Source organism: Trachurus japonicus, chromosome 10, assembly GCF_045865225.1.
Source record: "Trachurus japonicus isolate A0001 chromosome 10, Traja_1.0".
Lineage (NCBI taxonomy): Eukaryota > Metazoa > Chordata > Actinopteri > Carangiformes > Carangidae > Trachurus > Trachurus japonicus.
The window spans coordinates 20,527,242-20,546,430 of NC_140916.1; the positions used below are offsets into that span (position 1 = coordinate 20,527,242).

The following is a 19,189-nucleotide window of genomic DNA, read 5'->3' on the forward strand; positions in this document are numbered from 1 at the left end:
CTCCTCTCATAAAAACACACACACACACATATATACATATGTGTATGTATATATATATGTATATTTATATATATATATATATATATCAAAGGCATTTGCAGTCAATGTCTCTCTAGTCAATCAGGCTGTCATCCATTCAGTCAGTATCATGTTGCCTGTTTCAACGTGCTCCAAACACCTCGGCTCATAGCTGGAGACACAGGTGATGTTGCGTTTGTCCTTTTTCACCCGTTTTCCGGAGCTGAAAGTGTGACGCCTGCTCGAGCTTCAGACTCTTTTTTTGTTCCTTTCTTTGATTTTCAAGATGAAGTTCATGCGAAGAAGAGGAGGTCTGATTAACAAGAGCAGGGGTGTGATTATCAAACACTGAGGGTCCCTCCTGTGCATCACTGAGCCTTCCCTCCTCCTCCTCCTCCTCCTCCTCCTCCTCCTCCTCAAGGGCACAGTGGAGGCCATTGCCAGAGCAATGGCATCTCAAACCCCAGGAAGAGAGGGGAGAGCTTTCTGCTGCTGGAAGCATCTCTGCTCTTTTCGTTCTCACCATCCACTGTCGCCCTGCTCATTTGGGAATATCACAGTTGAGTTCTAGTTGGGCATCCCATCCTCAATATATTTCAGTTTCTTTCAAAACTACGTGGGATCTTCGACGTTTCGGGCCTTTTGGCCGGTGTCCCCCAGCAGAGGGTGGAGCAGTGGTTCAGTGTGTAGAGCTGTGGTTTCCCGTTTGTGGTGCTGCTACCTGGTGTGGACCAGTTCCTCTCGGAGCCAGCTGGGCAGCGGCTGACCCATCCTGTAGAGCAGCTTCGACAGCTCGATGTTGTGATCCCTATAGTATTCCCTGAGGAACCCCTGGGACTTTAGGAGACAAAGATATAAGACAAAATTACATTTAAAGAGTTGTCATCAAAAAAGTAAAGCCAAAGAAACTACAGTATGCAGGTCAAACATCAGCAGAAAACATGAATCTTGCAAAAGATCATACCTCAGCGTCCATGTCAGGGTACCTGCGCCCTTTACTCTTTCCCAAACACTTTGTCTTCCCACCCTCCAGCAGCTGACACCAGAAACCTTTCTTAGGATCAAACCTGCACACAAAGACACACTGATGATTAGATTGAAGAGACTTGGGTGAAGGTGTAGATGACTAATCTGATCCGATACAAACATGAAACTAAACTTTCTTGGATCCAGATATGTGGTAAAAGGCATCAGGGTCCAAATACTCTGTGGTTTCCACAGGTTTAAATAGATCTGTAAATGAATTTTTAAAACCTGGCAGCTGAGACTGTGAGTGATGTAAAGTGAGGGAGGATACTCACGCAAGGATCTTGTGGTAGTTGATGATGTTGGCGAGGCTCAAAAACTTCTGGATTTTATCCATGACTGAGGCGGGCTCAGTCTTCAGCATTTGTCCATCTAAGACTAACAACTGTGTAAGACACAAGCAGTACCGCGTGTAAGTGCAGAAACATCCGTGCATAAATAACATATGAAACAAACAACCTCTAATTAGTATCAGATTCACTATAGTCTGAAATTAGTTCATTATCAGCTCAAAATTATTCAATTTAAGTACTAGTTACAGCTCATTTAACACCTCAACTCATACATTAACTGTTCAGCTGACAGGTAGGTTCTTCTTTGGTAAAGAATGGTAAAAAAAACAACAACAACCAACTACAACTATTAATTATAATATCACATTTCGTAATAGTGAAAATCCCATCCCTCATACTCAGGTGCATCTAAAGAACTTGCCATGAGAAGAATAGGCGCCTAGTTCACCTCAAACTTTGCTATGTGCATGAAAACACACGGTACCTGGCTGGAGTGGTAGAAGTTGAGCCAGCGCTCCAGGTGGATGGCGTACCAGCCTGGCACCAGACAGCGATTCTGGAGGACCCGTAGTTTGACTGGAGCGTCGTGGCTTGCGGTGATGACGTCATGGAAGGAGTACTTCAGCGCCACCGGATCGTCGTGGGCTCTTTGGTGCTGTGGGCAGACGGAGATGTAGAAGATCAATGATGTTACACTGTACACCGTTTACTTGGATAACACAACACACGTTAGATTCCATGCTATTCATCTGGTTTGGGTTGGATGAAGACAGACCTGGTACCAAGAGTAAGCTCTGTCTGCTGGGTTGATGAGGATGGTGATGATCTTGGCTTTGGGCAGGAGAGCTGCAGCCCTCTGAGCAGCCACCTCAGAGTCAAAGTAGTTGGCACTCTTCTCAAAGTAGTAGTCTGAACTGGTGTTGGAGGGCAGAGGGAAGTACTCCATATACCTAACGCACACAGCAAACACAAACATACAAAGCATTACAAGCTGCCACAGTGTATCTGGTCCAATTTGCTCTCTGCAGATAAGGATAATTTCTCTGTTCCCTGTGTGGGTGATCGACCATGTGCAACAGCTTGGCACCGCACACACACAAAATATATCTAGCAACAGTGTACAATGTTAATATTTGTGCAGCCCACTCACAGAACAGTCTTGCCTGCCAAGTGAATTTTGTGTTGGACTCTTTTCAGGTGCTGTGATGTGTGAAGTTTGTCACTGATGCAGGTTTCAAATCAATTAAACCTACAGGAAACTCAAAATAGTGGATGTCTAACTAAAGAGGTGTTAATTGTGTTGCATGTCTCACTCTCAGGACTGTCAGGAATAAAGTGGACAAGATGCGGTATGGTGTCAATTCTTGATTAATGCTGATAAACTCTCAGAATAACTCTACATTATATGAACTATCTTTCCAACTGTTATTTTACATGTTTATATTTTAACATGCTTTTACAGATATGTAAAAAACATGATTCTGGATCAAGGGGTTTCCCACAGTGAAGTTGCAGCAGCAGTTTGCTAAATACACATCCATTAGGGATACAATGACCATTATTCATTGCGCTCAGTCACAGTGTATCTGTTCCACACACACTGCTGACATTACGCTAATTAGAAATGTTCAAATCTTACTGCTGATCAGAAGAGGCAAGATTTGTTAGCTGCAGCGCCATCAGGTTATATAGAGGAATGATAAACATTAATGGTCACAAAGTTAATGAAGATGTTAACTGAAGTGTCCAAATGTAATGGTCGGTCAAACCAGGGGAAACAATATGAATATTAATAGCGTAATGGGAACATTTCTCATCATAACTACACTTGGTGGGTGTAGTTGATTGCTTACTGCCACGCCACTAAACACTGGAGTGCCTGGGAGGTTTCTTACCAGTCGATGCCTCTGTGGTAGTTGTGTCCGTTGAAGAACTGGATCTCCTCGAACGTCTCCTTGCTGGGGTAGTTACTGGTCAGGTCAGGGTGCATACCGAGAAACAGGTACAGGGCTGTTGTACCTGCGATGGCAAAGGAAAGACGAGTGGTGAGTAAAGGGGGGAGTGTGAGCACAGTGGCGACAACACTCCACAGTTACGAGTGCTTCATCGTTCAAGGAAATAGTCGCAACTGCATCCAATCCACTGGGAATAGCACACGCCACTTGCAGTCTGAACTGAATGAGAAGCCTTATGTTGACTTCCGCCTCTGCCCTGTAGGGGGCGCTGAAGCACTACGCCTCACCTGTCTTTTGAGGCCCGATGACAAGCAGTTTGGGGAAGCGGTCACATGTTTTCTCTTTGGACCAGATGTCCTTGTGTCTTTTGTCCTCACAGGGATCCTGTAGCCACGGAGAGATAAACAATACTTTGTTTCAAGTGCGGTTCAAACAAAACTCTGACAAATATGTAGATTAAAGAATACAAGAGAAAGCAGCGCTGACCTTTGTTTACTAGAAATGTTCTCTGGGCGCAACAACAAAGAGGATACCTTAAACCCTTTAGGATGGTAACAACATCCAGGTCCAGCAACAATGCAATGTGCTGTTCACCACCACAGGCGCACACACACTGTGTGTCTGTGTATGGTATGTATGCAAAGGATTCAAGCTGCTGCTGTTTAATGACATATTTTAAAGGGGACGCTACTTAACATGTCACAACAAGGTGTTCTTTTGCAGCACCACTCACAGCTATACTGTGTTGTTATTGCAGTTTTCCATTAGTGGAATATATGCTGTCAGAAAAAATACTACCCAATGCAACCTTTGGCTAGAAAAATAAAAAAAATGTGATTCGGTAAATATATTAATAAATAAGATGGTGATCAGACGTTTCTTCTCACCTGCCAGAGGGGATCCCTCTCGGAGGGGAACAGGCTGAAGTACTTCTGAGCCAGCTGGATAGGAGGCAGGGTCTGCATCTTCAAATTGGTCCAAGTCTGGACGAACATCAACAGGCTCTTAAAGGTGTACAGGCCCAGGCGGTCGTTTCCGTAGTTGGACAGGTGGGTCATGAAGATGCTGATCTGTGTGTGGAGGGAACAAGCAGAGAGAGCATATGGACTACATTAGAGATGGACACACACACACACACGGTGGTCACGTCACTTAGATACATGTGCTACGATATGAACTTCTCCAGACTCAAACAATTTGTCAATTTGCTGATTAGTCGGATAAAAAAGAAAATGCAGCTTCTAAAGTGCAAACTACATGTTAACTGTTGACAAGATAAAACAAGTCACTGGAAGATGTTCAGCTTGAGCTCAAGAGAGTTATGATTTATATTCTTCCACTATATTCTGATTATTTCATAAATTAAACAATGAGTCAATCACAAAAATAATTGGCTCATAAAAATATTTGTTGCAAAATTTGACTTGACTACATTTGGACAGCGTCCTTGTTAAGTTACTGAAAACACGTTTTTAAAAAGACAGACGGAGAAGAACACAATTATCTTCAGGGTGACATTTGTTGCACAAATGGTAATAGTAAAAATAACCCTTTTTCATCGTCTGACAACAAAACATGTTGACAAATAAAAGGATTTTATTCTTTTATTTTTTTTTACAGAATGCATTTACAGGTCCAATAAAAGAAGCATTCACAATAGATTTAAAAGAGATGGTACAACGCAGACATGACTGCGTGAGTCACTGACAAGCCATTTTCCCATCCCTCATTTAAATTTAAATTTACACCACCAGTTAAATGGATTTCCAAGTGTGCAAGACAAAAGCGGCGCTGCGTGTTTGTGTATTTGACTCACAGGGTTCAGCAGAACGGTGAGGAAGAGTTCTCCTCCATTAATGAGTTTGTCCAGCTCATTGGGACTGCCAGGATAGTCTTTGTAGAAGATTGTGTGTGTGAAAAGGCCGCATGTTTGCCTGGGCAGCACCTGTGATACGAACAAGCACAAATTCACCAAAATCAAAATTGCAGAAGAAGAAAGGAAAAAAAAAAGAATCGCAAAGAAATGTATTCTCAAATAAACACAACACAGACACCATCAGCCCTCTGCTGAGAGAGGAGCCGGGCTGTCAGTGCTCCAGGCAGTTACTCCACACATTGTTTGCTTTCAATAACATTCATATTATGCAGCTCATCTAGCCAAAGCAAACCTCTTATTCACTCTGAGTCTATATGGAAATTCATGGAAATGCGTTTACAGTTTGGAGTGTTTGTAGAAGTGAATATCAATCATCAGTAAGCAGTGGAAACTGTCCATTCAGACTGCACTATCTCAAGGACAGGAACAGAGCGCTGAAACCACACAGGGCCGACTGAATGCCAACACTACAAAGGAGCCGGACTGAGGCTGCACTGTTTCCTATCAGAGCTGAAGGTCAACCTGGGAAAGAAACAGATAAGATTTTTCCCTTCTTTTGAACCTCATAAATGTAATCTATTCAACTTTAATTTTGCTCTGTGTTATTCAGCACCAGCTCCCACCCTCAAGCTGAATAAAGTTCACTTTTTTTTTTCTTGTTGACATTTTATTGATTGGTTTTGAGCCTGCACGTGCTACGCTGTTGCCAGAGATGTCAATCTTTGTTACGGTGCTGAGGTCTGCCTGGTATAGGCGTCATATGCAAGAGGGGCGTCGACTTGACAACATTATCATCTCCCACACAGCAGAAGAATACAACAGCCCAGCAGGTCTAATGAGATGATTGGCTTTCTCGGTGCTTCCGTTGCCTCCATGAAAGTGAGATTCTGCTCATCATCTTTGTGCACGAAACTTAAGAAAAGCAGAGTCGGAGAGAAGTGGAGGACGGCGGACGTTCGAGTAACTGTTGGCCTTGAGAGAAGAATAAATACAAAAGAACTGGAGGAGGTAGAGACAGAAATAATGGATCAAGAGTAGTATATGTAGATGGTGAAAGACAACCCTGAAAGGGATTACTGGCAGAAAAGGTAATAGATGTTGAGAAGCCAAGTGGAGGGAAAGCAACAGGCCAGAGGTAACAAGATAATGAGGCCTTATGGATGCCTGGGTGGATGAAAATTGGTCTTACGCTAATGCCGCTGTGGATGAAACCTCGCCGGAAGCGAGCGGGCTTGAGGTGTGGGTACTCCTCTGTGCTCGTCACCTTGATGCCCCACACTTTCTTCCAGGCATCATACAGCTGCATGTGCACGGGGTAGACGCCCGAGTGATGAGGTGCCACCGCGTACCCCATGTTAGTGGGGATCCCATGCTCCTGGAGGAAGAAAAGACATGGGAACTGAGCAAAATGACATCAGGAAACATTTATTCGGATACAATTCATCATTTCTGTTTGCTGCAATAAGCACTCAAGGTAATTATAACAGTTTTTATTAGCAGTCCACCACTCTCCATGCTGGATTCACATTCTCTCTTAAGCACGAGGGAAGCACTGGAAAACGATGCAGCATGTAATCCTGTGTAATTTTATCTCGCTGACATCAGCCTCAGTGGTTACCGTCTTTACACCGTGTCAGAGCTGTATTAAGCTGCTGCCGCCGCTACCGCTTCACAGCGTTCAACTGGCTCTCACTGTGAAACAGGCTCAGGAAACGCAGTGCCACAAATTGGGCTGACATTGATCATTCATCAAAAAAGCATCTTAAAAAAAAACAAAAACAAAATCCCGATCATTTTAAGCATTTTTTTTTTTTTGGCAGTGTATCATTTTAAAATTGTGCAAGCGTGTGATTGAACAAGAATGAGCAGCCACAGTGAGCTGTTTGATGAAGAGCTGCGGGCGACGGGCGACACACCTCCAACTCCTCAGCAAAGTAACTAACTCCTCTGTGACCTGCTGCTGCATGGAAAACTACTCACAACATGAGCAGCATGAAAACAGATCGGTGGTGCAATTGTTATTGACGTACTTTGTCATTAAAACCATATGAATGCGTTTGGCTGTAACGTGAAACAGGTTCACCTGCTGTGTTTGCTGTGGTATTAGATCACACATGATATTACCACAGGTGTTACTGAGTCACCCCGCACTGGCATCTTACCCATTATAAACTTCAAGGCCTTGCCTGAGATTATTTGGACGAGGAGAAAGGGATTAGAAAAGAGGCAGAGCTCTGGCTGAGGCGCTCTTCCAAAAAGCTGTGATCTGACCTTCGACCCCTGTGACTCACCATGGCAAATTTCTTGTTGAGCAACATCTGCTCGGCCAGCACGGACTGGTTGTGGAATAGATGTGGCTGCATGTGGCTCCACATGTGAGGAAACCACCAAAACTCCTTCACGTAGGAAAGCAGCAGGTCGTCTCCCAGGTCCTCCTCATCGGAGCCTGGACGTTTACGGAGAGAGGGCGGACAGTCAAGACGGGAAGGGAAGGAGACGAGGGAGGTTAACAGGAAAAAAACAGACATGAAGGGTGAAGAGGGAATGGAGACAAAAATGGACAAAGATAAAAATGAAACAAAAGGTGAAACGGGGTCAGTGGTGGGAGAGGGAGGCGAGGAATGAGAGAGATGAGCAGCAGGAGGAAAAGTCAGGACGTGAAGGAGGAGAAATGGAACAGAGAAATAACATAATGTGGATCTAAACAACATCAGAGCGTTTTTTCTCTCTGCGTGCGTTTAGCATCAGCAGAGGTTTTCTTCACAGGCCACATCTTACCAGCATGAAAGAATTTCCCTGAGAAGCCCAGATTGAAGGTGAAGTTGGGCACATGGGTGCGCAGCTCCTTCTGTGTCTCGAGCAGGGCCTGAAACAGTCACAGGAGAAGACCAGCGGGTCAATACGTTGGTACATGACCGCATTAATGAGGAAAACGCGAACACTCCGGCGCATGCGTGCCCACATACATATTTCATTCTGCAAGTTTCTTTCAGTAAACATCCAACATCCACTCCCAGTTGCCTCACTCCTCTCCTTCATTCTGTTTGATATTTTGCTCTCCTCTGATTCGGGTGTTTGTTTCATTTGATCTCCACGCTGGATGAGACTCCCAGTGCACACCCTCCCCTCTCACTCTCTCAGATTTCTCCGTCTTGTCAGGGTGTGATTTGTTCCTAAAAGCTTGCTGTTGCGCTGCCAGTGAGGAGGCCTTGATGCCTCTTCCATAACTTTTTCTTACACCCTCTGCCTCCACATGTGAGGGGGGGGTCTTTTCTGCTCTTGAGGGGGACGCATGCAGGAACTTTTCAACATTCTTTGTATGTGTCTGGGCCCCTGAAATATTCATTGCTGTGGAGCTTCTGTGACAGTGTGAGCAGTGGGGCCTGTCAGCTTTGAGCGGCCTACTGGGACGAACGCATTCAAAAGGAGAAGAGGAGCGAGAAGAAGGGGTTTCTGTATGACTGGCAGAGGATGGCACATGCTATGTGTGAGGCGGCTTTTATTTTTCTGCAGAACGGCTGTCAAATACACCGGGTTCAGCTTTCTATTCTCATAACTTTCCCCCAAACACTCCAAAGCAAAGTTGGGCACAAGAAACTCACCTTCACATCGGGCACTTTCATGCGCGTGCCTTCTTTGCCCACAAAGATGTCGTCTATGTCCACCAGGATGTAGCGCTCCAGGGACAACGAGAGCCTCTTCCCCGTCAGAAAGGCCACGGCGTCCACAAACACCAGCTTGTGCAGCCAGAAGACCAAGTTGTTGCCGAACAGGACCCTCTGGATGCCGTCGTGGAGCCCCAGGTCCTGCACCACGGACGGGAGCAGGGCGGCGTTCTGCCCCATGGATGCGATGCTCTCGGCCGACTGGGTCTTGGCCAGCAGCACGGGCTCGTACGTGGAGTGGTTGGACTGGAAAACGGTCCAGTCGTCCCCGGGGAGAGGGCCTGGCAGGGGCTGCCCGGATCGAGTGATAAAGAGCAGGGGGGACTTGGGGTTGACCGTGCAGTCCTTCAGACCCAAGTTGGAGTGGAGAAAGAGGGGGAAGCCCTTCAGCTGTGCACTGAGCAGACTGTTTTCATTGGCCTGGTCAACAGAGAAACAGAAACAAGAGAGAGGAATGACACAGATTCATCATACACCAGAGAGTGATGAAGACAGAAATGGATTGGATATAATCCCCCAAATTTCTCCAATCATGTGTGAAATAAGGAATGTCAGGCCTACTCAGATGTGAAGGCATGAGACAGCTTCTACCTGCTATGCTCAATCTGCCATGCTCCGAGATTGCAGTCAAAATGAATAACCTCCCGCTGTGCCCTCTAAAATTCAAAAGACTGAGGGTTCGGTGATTATTCATTGAAATTTGCCCTCCCACATTTGTCACTCTCTGACTCTCTCACATCTCTGCGACCACGGATATGCAGTCCCACCTTCTACTGCTCTTTTGCTTAGTCCTTTCACCATCAGCTGTGTGTGGGCAGTGGTGACAGCATACATCATAGTTTTCTTTTCTTTATTTTTATCCTTTTACCCTTATTATCTTAGGCCCCATAAATCCCATTTGTGTATTTGAAAATACAGTTATAATATTAGTTCATTTGTCAACTTTTTTCTACATTATGTCACCCAGCACTGTGATGTTACTTCTTGCCAGTGTCGTGTTGGGGGTGTTTTTGTTATTTAGCCCACATTTATTGGTATAAATAGGTTAGAAAAGATTAACAGAAACACTTGTGTAATGTACAGTTGAATCAACAGCTACAGTATCTAAAACAGCTTCAATAAAACCTCAACGTCATAAATTTCAGTACTGTGTCTAGTTACTGCATTAGTTTGAGCTACATGTTCCTAATAAACTACCAACTGTGGATATCAGCCTGGCTCTACTGCAAACAGTTGGGTTCAGAGAGCAGAGCGCTGCTGTGTGTCCAGGTTATTAGGATGCACGCCCTCACTCTATTTCCTCCTATCCCAATAGATGGCAAATCCCACCAGGCTTTCCTGACCTTCACCTACACTGCCTAACATCTCTGCACCTCCACTGCACATATCTTTCTATATTCTTTTCATGGCTCAGAGATGGTGATTAAAACCATAAGACCTGAAAACTGGCCTTGGGCAAACAGGCTCAGCAAAGGATTACTTGGAGAGAGAGTGAGGGGGAGAGAGAAGGAGAGAGACAGTAAGAGATATAGAAGGAGAACGATGCAGTGTGTGGACTGAATGGGAGAGAAAATGAGGAAGGAGAAACAAGAGACTGGGCAAGAACGGTGAAGGAGGACAGATCGCAGAATAAAGAAAAACAAGAGAGAGACAGAACATAAGAGAAATAGTGCAGTGGGACAGAGTGATATTGAACCAGGCAGGTCTTTCCAACCCTGTGAATCCTATCTCCTTAGAGACGGTGCAGCCAGATGGACAGGGCAGAAGGTGTGAGCGAGAGAAGGGAGAGGAGGGAGAGGGAGGAGAGGAGGGAGGGAAGGAGGGAAGGAGGCAGAGGGAGTGTGCTGTTGTCCTAACCTTGAAGAAGCCAATGATGCCCACTCCGTATTCCACACAGTATTTGTCCAGCAGCTCGCGGTTCCAGGCGTCCAAGTTCACATACTTGAGAATGTTCTCGTAGATCACCAGTGTGAAACGCCCTCGCTCTTTGTCCGTCAGCGTGGGCATGTCCCCTTTGCCGGGGGAGATCTCAGTCCGGTACCTGAACCGGCCCGACTCCAAAATGGCCACGATGTCCTGACCCAGTTGAGAATACTGGCTTTCCACAAACACCAGAACCACAGGATCTGTCCGGGCCCCTCCGGGATCCACCCCGGGGCCCCCCGAGACGCTCCGCAGAGGTAGCAGACGGGACGGAGTGACCCTCGGGTCGTCGGAGTCGGCCGACGCGCCCTCGGCCCCGGACACGCCCCCTCCCGACGGCTCCAGCTCCCGCTTGACGCCATAGAGGAAGTAGGCGGAGATGAAGACGCTGACGGTGCAAAAGAGGAAAAGGAGGAGCAGGGAGGTCTGCAGGGGGAGGAGACGGACCAGCCGACGGAGGCGTGTCACGCATCCCAGCATCGTCTCACGCCACGCCTCTCCGCCCCACCGGCCCAGCAACACGCCTTGGGGGCAGTCTGTCTTGGTGCAGGTAGAAAACAGCGAGCAGGGGTTTTTCACAACAGAGTCAGTCTTGCTATGGAGCTAAACACAAACGATGACAAGGTAGCGGCTGCAGCAGCTACGGGGGAAAGAAATGAGACGGTCTCACTTTGGCTCTCCCTCATGTTGCAGCGCTGCTTATGTCACCATGGCAGAGAAATAGGGGGCCTTGGACCGCTGGTACACACTTATGCCTCAGAGGGAGGGGCTGGAAGGCCGAGTCACTGGCGAAGAAAGATGATGGAAGACTCCATCACCTGTCCATCATGTGAACCTGCCAACCATGTACCAGCTCGACACGGCTCCGCTCTGCTGACTGGAGAACGATCTCTTGAGGAAAGTCGGGTCACGCAGGTCATCTCACCAGCATCGTTTCCCCTGGTACGAATCTCTCGACCTAGAAAAAAATAACAGAACAACAGAGGGAAATAATGTTAAAATCTGAAAACGCAGCGTCAAACCTATAGAACAAACGACATATCACATTCTTTTGTTGTGTGGGTTTATCAGCGTGTGTGGGAGATGTGTGTATACTGCCAGTGCCAACGCTCCGAAAGTTCACACCCAAGTAGTCCTTGCATTCACCTACACAAACTAAGAGCTGCCAATTTCCCCCCTACACACATGCACGCACACGCACACACAACCCCTGTGCTCACAAACATAATCACACACACATACACACACACAGAGGCAGAGAGAGAGAGAGAGAGAAAATATCACCCGCTCCTGCAGCCTCCACACAATCAATAGGCAGAATGTGAGTGACAACAAAGCCTCGGGGCGAGCCAATTCCCAATTCAGTCCAGTAGGACTGTGTGACTGCATGCAAGTGAAGCCATCACCCGCGGGGACACTCGCCTTCTATTTCCCTCAAATCCTCGCAGTACTAAAATGGAGAGCAGGGGAAGGGAGAAAAACAAGCTGATGGAAGGGAAACGATCCAAGAGAGAGAGGGGCGGATGACAGTGACAGACAGACCTGGCAACAATAGGATCCCTTTACTCTGGGAGAAAACCCCCTCATCGCACTCAATATTTCCAAACCCTCTGCAGGCCCATCTCAATATCTCAGCCCTTTAGCCGCTCTCCATCACGCCAAGTGTGAAAAGTACAAGGTTCAGCATGGGAACGGTTCGAGCTAGTCACTTACAAAAACATCATTTCTCCATTTGGACGCCTGCTGGAGAAAATGAGACAGAGCATCATTACCTTTGCATGGAAATGCTCTGTCCATTAAACTGAAGAGCCATCAAGGTGCACACGCATCCCTTTATAAAACCCTGGATACCACATTAGAGCAGAGTCGCAGCCCTCTCAACCCAAAGACATTAAACAGTGACCACCAAACCCATCAAGACTCATCACACTCAAAATACATCTGATAATGCCATCAAAGGGCTTATTAGAAACACCATCAACTGAGGTTTAATTAAAGGGGAGTAAAATATAGGAGTGGCTGGCTAGGCACAGTGGAATCCAAACTCGACAGCATTACAATCAATAAATGATTGATTTCTCAAAGCCTGATTGAAGATAAATTTCACATCACACCATACATCAACTCCCAACAGGATTCCATAAAGGTAATCCTTTGATCGTTGAAGTTATCACTCGTGTACATGCAGTAGTGCAAGAGTGGAGAGAAGAAAAAAAAAATCGGGCTCACATAACTGTCCCTTTAATGTAATCAAGGTCAGCATTCTGGCGAGTATCTCTGCCCCCTCTAGGCCTTCCAGCTTAGCTTAACAGGATGCCTTAAATCTCCCTCCGAGTGCAGTGGAAGAAAATCACACTTCCCTTTCTCTGAGTCGTGTCCAAGTTTCCTCTTCACAGGGAGCCAGAGTCTAATGTAAAGAGAGGCCGTGAAAAAGCAGTGGGCGTTCGGAGAATGTATCGCACCGGAGCAGACAAAAAAACAACAGCCCCGGCCGCTCGAAGATCCCCCCAGCACCTTGTTTGTTCACTTTGGAGGGAGCCAGGGTTCGTGCCACTGCATATCAAAGTATGATTAGCCACAGGAAGTGACTGCTGCTCGAAACAGTGAAGCAGAAAAGAAGACGGGGGAGACAACTTTTAACACTCCACACTGAAACCCGGCTATTTTTTCAGGTCTGGTGGCCAGAGGGCTTGTGCTGCCACTTAAAAATAAATAAATCAAAACTTACAACAATGAGGTTTCTCATCACCAAATCCTACTTATGCTGAAATCTAGGGCTTCAACTCACTGTTATTGTGAGTGCTGTCTAATCTGTTGGCTATTTCACTGAATAACTGATGAGTTGTTTAGTCTATAAAACGTCAGAAACCATAAAAAACACAAAACACCCATCAGGAGTTCGAGTTCCCATAGCCAAACTTGACAAGTCTTCTCACAGCTTGTTTTCTCCAAACCAACAGTCAAAAACCAAAAGATATTAAATATTTAGATGCTAGAAAGAGAAAAGAGCAGCCACTCATTACATCTCAGACGCCGGGAGCAGGGAGTCATTGAAAGTCATCCTTGACAAACGACTAAAACAATTAATCAAATATCAGCATTGTTGATTAAAGCTTCATGTTCACATTGTCTTTCTGTTGTTGAAGTTTATAACAGTGAGCATGCAACAAAGAGACGCATTTCTTTACTTTGAACATCAGTACATGCTGACAAGCATCATGTTTCCTTATCATGTTGCAGCAGGTAAATAACTTCATTTGTAACGATGTCAAGCAGCGTATATCACTAAGCTCCTCTTTTTCAGAGAGAAGCTATTTTAAAGTCATTTCCTGGTAATGATTAATGTTATCGTTGGCCAACGTCTGCACAAAGACAAAGCGCTCTGCCACGACTCTAATGACACTGTTGACATGGCTTGGGAGCAGATTAAGTGGTGACACAACACAAACAGAGCAGGGCCACAGAAAAGCTCTCTTCTTGCCCAATTCACAGCAAGCGATGACTGCCTCCCAATGTTGACCTTCACTCTGTGATACAGAGAGCTGCAACTGGAGGAAGGAAGGGAGATGAGAGAAAGTGGGGCAAGAGAGGGAGAGAGCGAGAGATGACACAATTAAAGGGAAAGCGCAAGGCCTCAAGTGTGAGGCAGTGAGATCAGCCAGTCTAAATAGAGAATATAATACATCAGACGATAATGGAGATGAGGATATAGCACACATTGAACTGAATAATGGCTAATGGATCTCAAATGCTCATCTCACCTAATGCGTCCTCTGCTTTGTGTGCCATGTATATACCTAAGAAGAAGCCGGGGATACAACCGCAAACGTCTCCATCCTCCGGTGTAATATATGCAAAAATGCAGAGGAGGAAGAAAAGTGAACATGAATATTTCATGTTGGCAGAATCTGATGAGAAGTACAGTCAGCAGACGTACCCGTAAGGTGAAGAGCAGCCAAAAGGTGCAGAGAGACCCCAGTGTTTCGCTGTGCAAAAGAGAGTCAGAGTCTCAACTCATGCATAAAGGAGAGGCAGATGGAGACTGATGTGTATCTGATAGCCAACCTCTTCAGTCTCGATGATGGAGAGAGCTCCGGCTGAATATGAGCTCTGTAATTGTACGCGTGGACTAAATGTCTCCCTAAATGGAGGCGGAGGATGGAGCGATGGGAGGAAAAAGAGTAAAAAGCAAAGCACAAAAAAAAGGGGGGGGGGCAAGAGCACAGGAAAGGGCAGGATGCTCAGCTCCAAAATCCTTAAGGAAAACAGATTGGAGGGAGAAATAAGCGAGACGTTCACCCCGAGGGCAGCCATCAATCTCCAAGCTTTGAAAACATCAATTAAAATATTTCCCTCATTATTTTATAGCGGCTGAATGATGGTGACAGGATGAAGTGGCGGCATAAACAAAAGCAGGTGACGGCTGAGAGGACAGACTAATGCTTTTCCTCGGGGTGGGTGGTCAGTCAAAACCTGCTCGCTCGGCATCATGGGAAGCGGGCCAGAAGCGCACTGCTAGATTAATGAGAGACGATGAGGAACAGGAGGACGGAGCCTGGTCCTCAGCTGTAACAACCTCTCTGGATAAACACCGCTAAGGTTGGCCATATGTAGTCTCACACTTCCTGCCCCCCCACCCCCCCTCTCCCACCCTCTCGACACTGTGGTTGCACTTCTTTTAAAGTGTGAATAACACTAAGTGTCCTAGGGCTTGCGATGAGAGTCAGTACATTAACACTGTCGGCCCGAGTCTGGCTGGCAGTAGGTGATCCCTTTGACAAATAAACTTTTACAAAGGAGAGCTGGACCCTCGGAGCCCCTGAGGACTCTGTGCCCCCCCCCCCTCCCCTCCCCTCCCCTCCCCGATCCGTCCCCTCGTCGCTGACTGACAGAAATAAACGACAACCCTCTGTGTTCAATCACTGGCGGCCTTGGCAACAGCACGTTCTCCATGGAAACGCTAGAGTTACGTTGTGTTCAGAGTCATGGAAACTGTGCAGAGGGAAACAGAGGGATGTGGGGTTTGAGGAGGGGTCCTAATCTATAGGACACTCATCAAAAGGCTACTGCTGTCGTCACTTTTCTGTCTTTGTGTACCAAAGTGGCTCGATCACAGCGGACACGGACCCCAGAGACTCATTACAAGATCTACAACCCCGGTCATCTCGCTCCAAAACGCACACAAACCTTTTGTTTGTGTTTATTCCTGAACAAACATCGCTGAGCTTTTGTACAAACACTCAGGTTCTAAAAAAACACAAAAACAAGTTTGGGCTGAGTTGTTTGGGGGGGAGGGGGGGCATGGGTCAAGGTTAAATGTGTAAGAATGACGCCAGTGTAATCCCTAATCTGTAATCCTGTTAATCTCGACACTGCAAACAGTACCAAATGTGCTTATGCCAGCTCTGTTACTGTGTGAGATGCCTTGAGGGGATTAAGAAACGAGACACAATGGAGTGGTGAAGGCGAGGGTTGAACATTGTCTTAAGAAGAAGAGGGGTTGAAATGCTACGACGTATCTTTAGGCCTCGACTTGTTTTGATGGTGCCTGTGTTGCTCGTTTAGAGGCCCTTCACTAAAACATAAGGTGATGAACTCAAAACCAAACAGTCTGAGGTGTTGTGTACCGCTGTGCTGGAAGCGGTAACAAGCAAAGCTATGGCAAATTTCTCCATTTGCATTCTACCTCCTACCTTTTCTTGTGAGAGATTAAACGTCAAAAAACGAGAATTTTTTATAATTTCTGAAGCACGACTAAAGCAACAAACAGGCACACGAGAGGAGCAAGGACTCGCCTTCTCCAGCAGGTTACTTTTCTCGCATTAAGCCAGCCTTGGCATTCATCAATATAGAATCAATCAATCTGAAATTTGAATTTCATTTTATGCATCCATTGTGGCTGCGGCGATTAAAGGCTCAGGCCGTGAAATAGCGTGGAACGCGGTGGCGTATCCTCACTCCCGGCTTCCGCCTCCCACCCTTCAGCCACTCTGAATGCGCAGGCAGGCGGCTTCATTTTAGCTGCAAACATTTACACCGACACTTCCCTCTCTCTCTGTCTCATCAATTCATTTCATGCCACCGCCGTGAAGGACAGAGGACTCGGGAGGGAAATGTAGTTTTGCCTTCTAATTCTCTAGAAAGTGACTTTCAGACCATTTCCCCTACCAAACCATGCGGCTGAATTATCACATCATTTTTCAGCACCTCAATTTACTGTCCCCAAGACTGAGGCAATTTCACAGAAGAAAAATGCCTTCTCTCAGTTCGTCCGTGCCCCTCCAATTACATCTCAAGGCCCCACTTGAAGACCTCGATCCCACTGCTGTCATAATTGAAATGATTGCAATGTTATTCGTTGACAGAGTAATGGGACAAAGAGGCAGAGGCTCATCTTCAAATCCAGACAAGGGAGTGCAATCTTTTCCTAAGAGCAATTATGAACAGAATGCGGAGACAGAAAAAGTGTGTTCAATAACAATTAGAGAGAATTGGGGCGTCTCTGTATCCACTACTGTACTGTGTATTCTGCACCAGACGGAGCGGGATCCCACCCGTAGACTTCCATTAGGGGGATCATGTCAGATCCCATCAACACACATATCATCCTCCATGAGGATAACCTGAGCAGGCACAGGCATTATGGCGTGATTACACATTCATATTATGTGGAGACGATTAGGACTAAGATGAATAAAAACACAGAGGCCAGAGAATAAAATATACATGGCACTCTCTTAGTCTTTTTCATCTCATACGGACTCCCAGACCTCCTGTTCTCTTCAGATCTGGGCTCTCAAGCAGCAGCTATGGGGACAGGCGGATCTGAGAGAGAGAGAGAGGGAGAGAGGCAGGTAGTGTAAAATAGATTACCTCGCGGTGGGGGGAAAGCAGTGCGGATGAGCTGTGGGAGCCATGGGAGAAATGTGGAGGGGTGGAGACTGAGCAAGGAAGGGTCATTAGGGAACGGTGGAGCTAAGATGTGAAATGGAGACTTTCCTCAACAGTATTACTCCCCTGGGCTGTGGGAATGAACGGGGAGAGCAGATCCTGCGCCTTCATCAATAGCCCCAGCCACCTCCATGCAGCACACACACATATACGCACATACCCCCCTCCCCACTCCTCCTGCTGATAACCACCGGCAGCTCACCACCACAGTATATCTATTTATAGTCACTGTGCCCCATTTACAGGCATGGGGACACTGGATCTGTACGTAGATTAAAAAAAACAAAACATGGAAGAAATCATTTGTATACTGCAGACCTTTATTAGCAGCCGAGAAAGAGTCGAGGGCGGTACGGAGAAAAGAAAAGACACATATAGAAAATACCGCAGTGAGATCAAACTGCATTGAGACGCGCAGCAGTCTATAACTGTTTTTCTGTACACATGACAAATCCAGGGTGCCATGTCTGAATTAACTGCCGTCTGATTCATGTGATTACACGCAGGATGGATTAATCAGAGACATAATGAGAGAAAGGACTGATAAAGCCATTGACAAAGAGAAATAATTGACCCCACTATGAAAGGCTCTGCATATGATTTCATCTGTGAGTGACATGGCAGACTATTAGCCAGCAGCCACAGGAGAGAGGGCATCCTACGCCGCACGCCGCTGAAATACATTATAATTTCCTTCATTCATCTTTTCTGATGTTTTGACATCATGCATATGGATGTCCTGCAGGGTTGAAATTACACCACTGACATGTTTATGTCTGGAAAAGACCTGGAGCATTGAATAACCCCCCCTCCCTTTGCTTGTTCCTCCTATAAAAAAAAATAATTTAAAAAAAGTAGACTTGTGAGAAAAAGCGGGGAGCTCACTCTATTGGATTTCTGAGGGGAGAAATAGGCTTGTAGCGCCTCGGACAGCCAACGCGAGGCACGGGGAGGTGGTGGCAGAGGAAGCGAGGGGTTGGTCATTTATCATTTTTGTCAGTCCTGGTGTAAAAGGGAGGTGGGGCCCGAACGTGGGGGTGGTGATGGTGGGGGGGGGTGGCTTTCATATAAATTGAGTGTAGGTGGAATCAATGTGGCGTTGTTGGTGAGAGCAGGGAGGGGCAGAGGGAGCCAGATCAATGCTGTGGGGAGTGACTGTTTGTTCCCATTGTTTATCCACCGTCATCTCAGGACGCCGCTGAAGGACAAGGGAGCGCGGCGGGCAGCGCAATGTCTCCGCTGGGAGGACGGGGTTCGTAATGGGTCTCCCCTTATACAGACAATAGACATCACTCAGAGGTGAAAGTCATACTCCTTGTGGATAGCGCACGTCTGCGTGTTTGTGTGTGAGAATGTGTGAGTGAGCGTGGGAGCTGGGGGACGAGGGGGTGGTGGGGGGGGGGGACTGAGCGGAAGAGGCAAGTAGAGATAACAGTACTTGTCAGTGCGGTTTTATGCTGCAGGGTCCTCCGATCAAATCAA

The 19,189-nt window shown here is 46.5% G+C and overlaps 1 protein-coding gene across 1 annotated transcript in view; it reads right to left on the reverse strand.

The window, feature by feature from the left end:
• Positions 1-637: 637 nt before the first annotated feature.
• Positions 638-19,189, reverse strand: part of ndst1a (N-deacetylase/N-sulfotransferase (heparan glucosaminyl) 1a) — a 42,769-nt gene continuing 24,217 nt past the window's right edge. Inside the window, exons 2-15 of the mRNA XM_085789949.1 lie at positions 10,691-11,714; positions 8,771-9,253; positions 7,947-8,034; positions 7,460-7,614; positions 6,358-6,543; positions 5,109-5,237; positions 4,180-4,362; positions 3,580-3,676; positions 3,233-3,356; positions 2,113-2,287; positions 1,822-1,992; positions 1,320-1,429; positions 983-1,085; positions 638-855 (exon numbers count right to left, since the gene is read on the reverse strand). Coding sequence (XP_085646075.1) covers positions 736-855; positions 983-1,085; positions 1,320-1,429; positions 1,822-1,992; positions 2,113-2,287; positions 3,233-3,356; positions 3,580-3,676; positions 4,180-4,362; positions 5,109-5,237; positions 6,358-6,543; positions 7,460-7,614; positions 7,947-8,034; positions 8,771-9,253; positions 10,691-11,236 — 2,670 coding nt within the window. The 5' untranslated portion in view covers positions 11,237-11,714 and the 3' untranslated portion in view covers positions 638-735. The remainder of the gene's footprint in view (positions 856-982; positions 1,086-1,319; positions 1,430-1,821; positions 1,993-2,112; positions 2,288-3,232; positions 3,357-3,579; positions 3,677-4,179; positions 4,363-5,108; positions 5,238-6,357; positions 6,544-7,459; positions 7,615-7,946; positions 8,035-8,770; positions 9,254-10,690; positions 11,715-19,189) is intronic.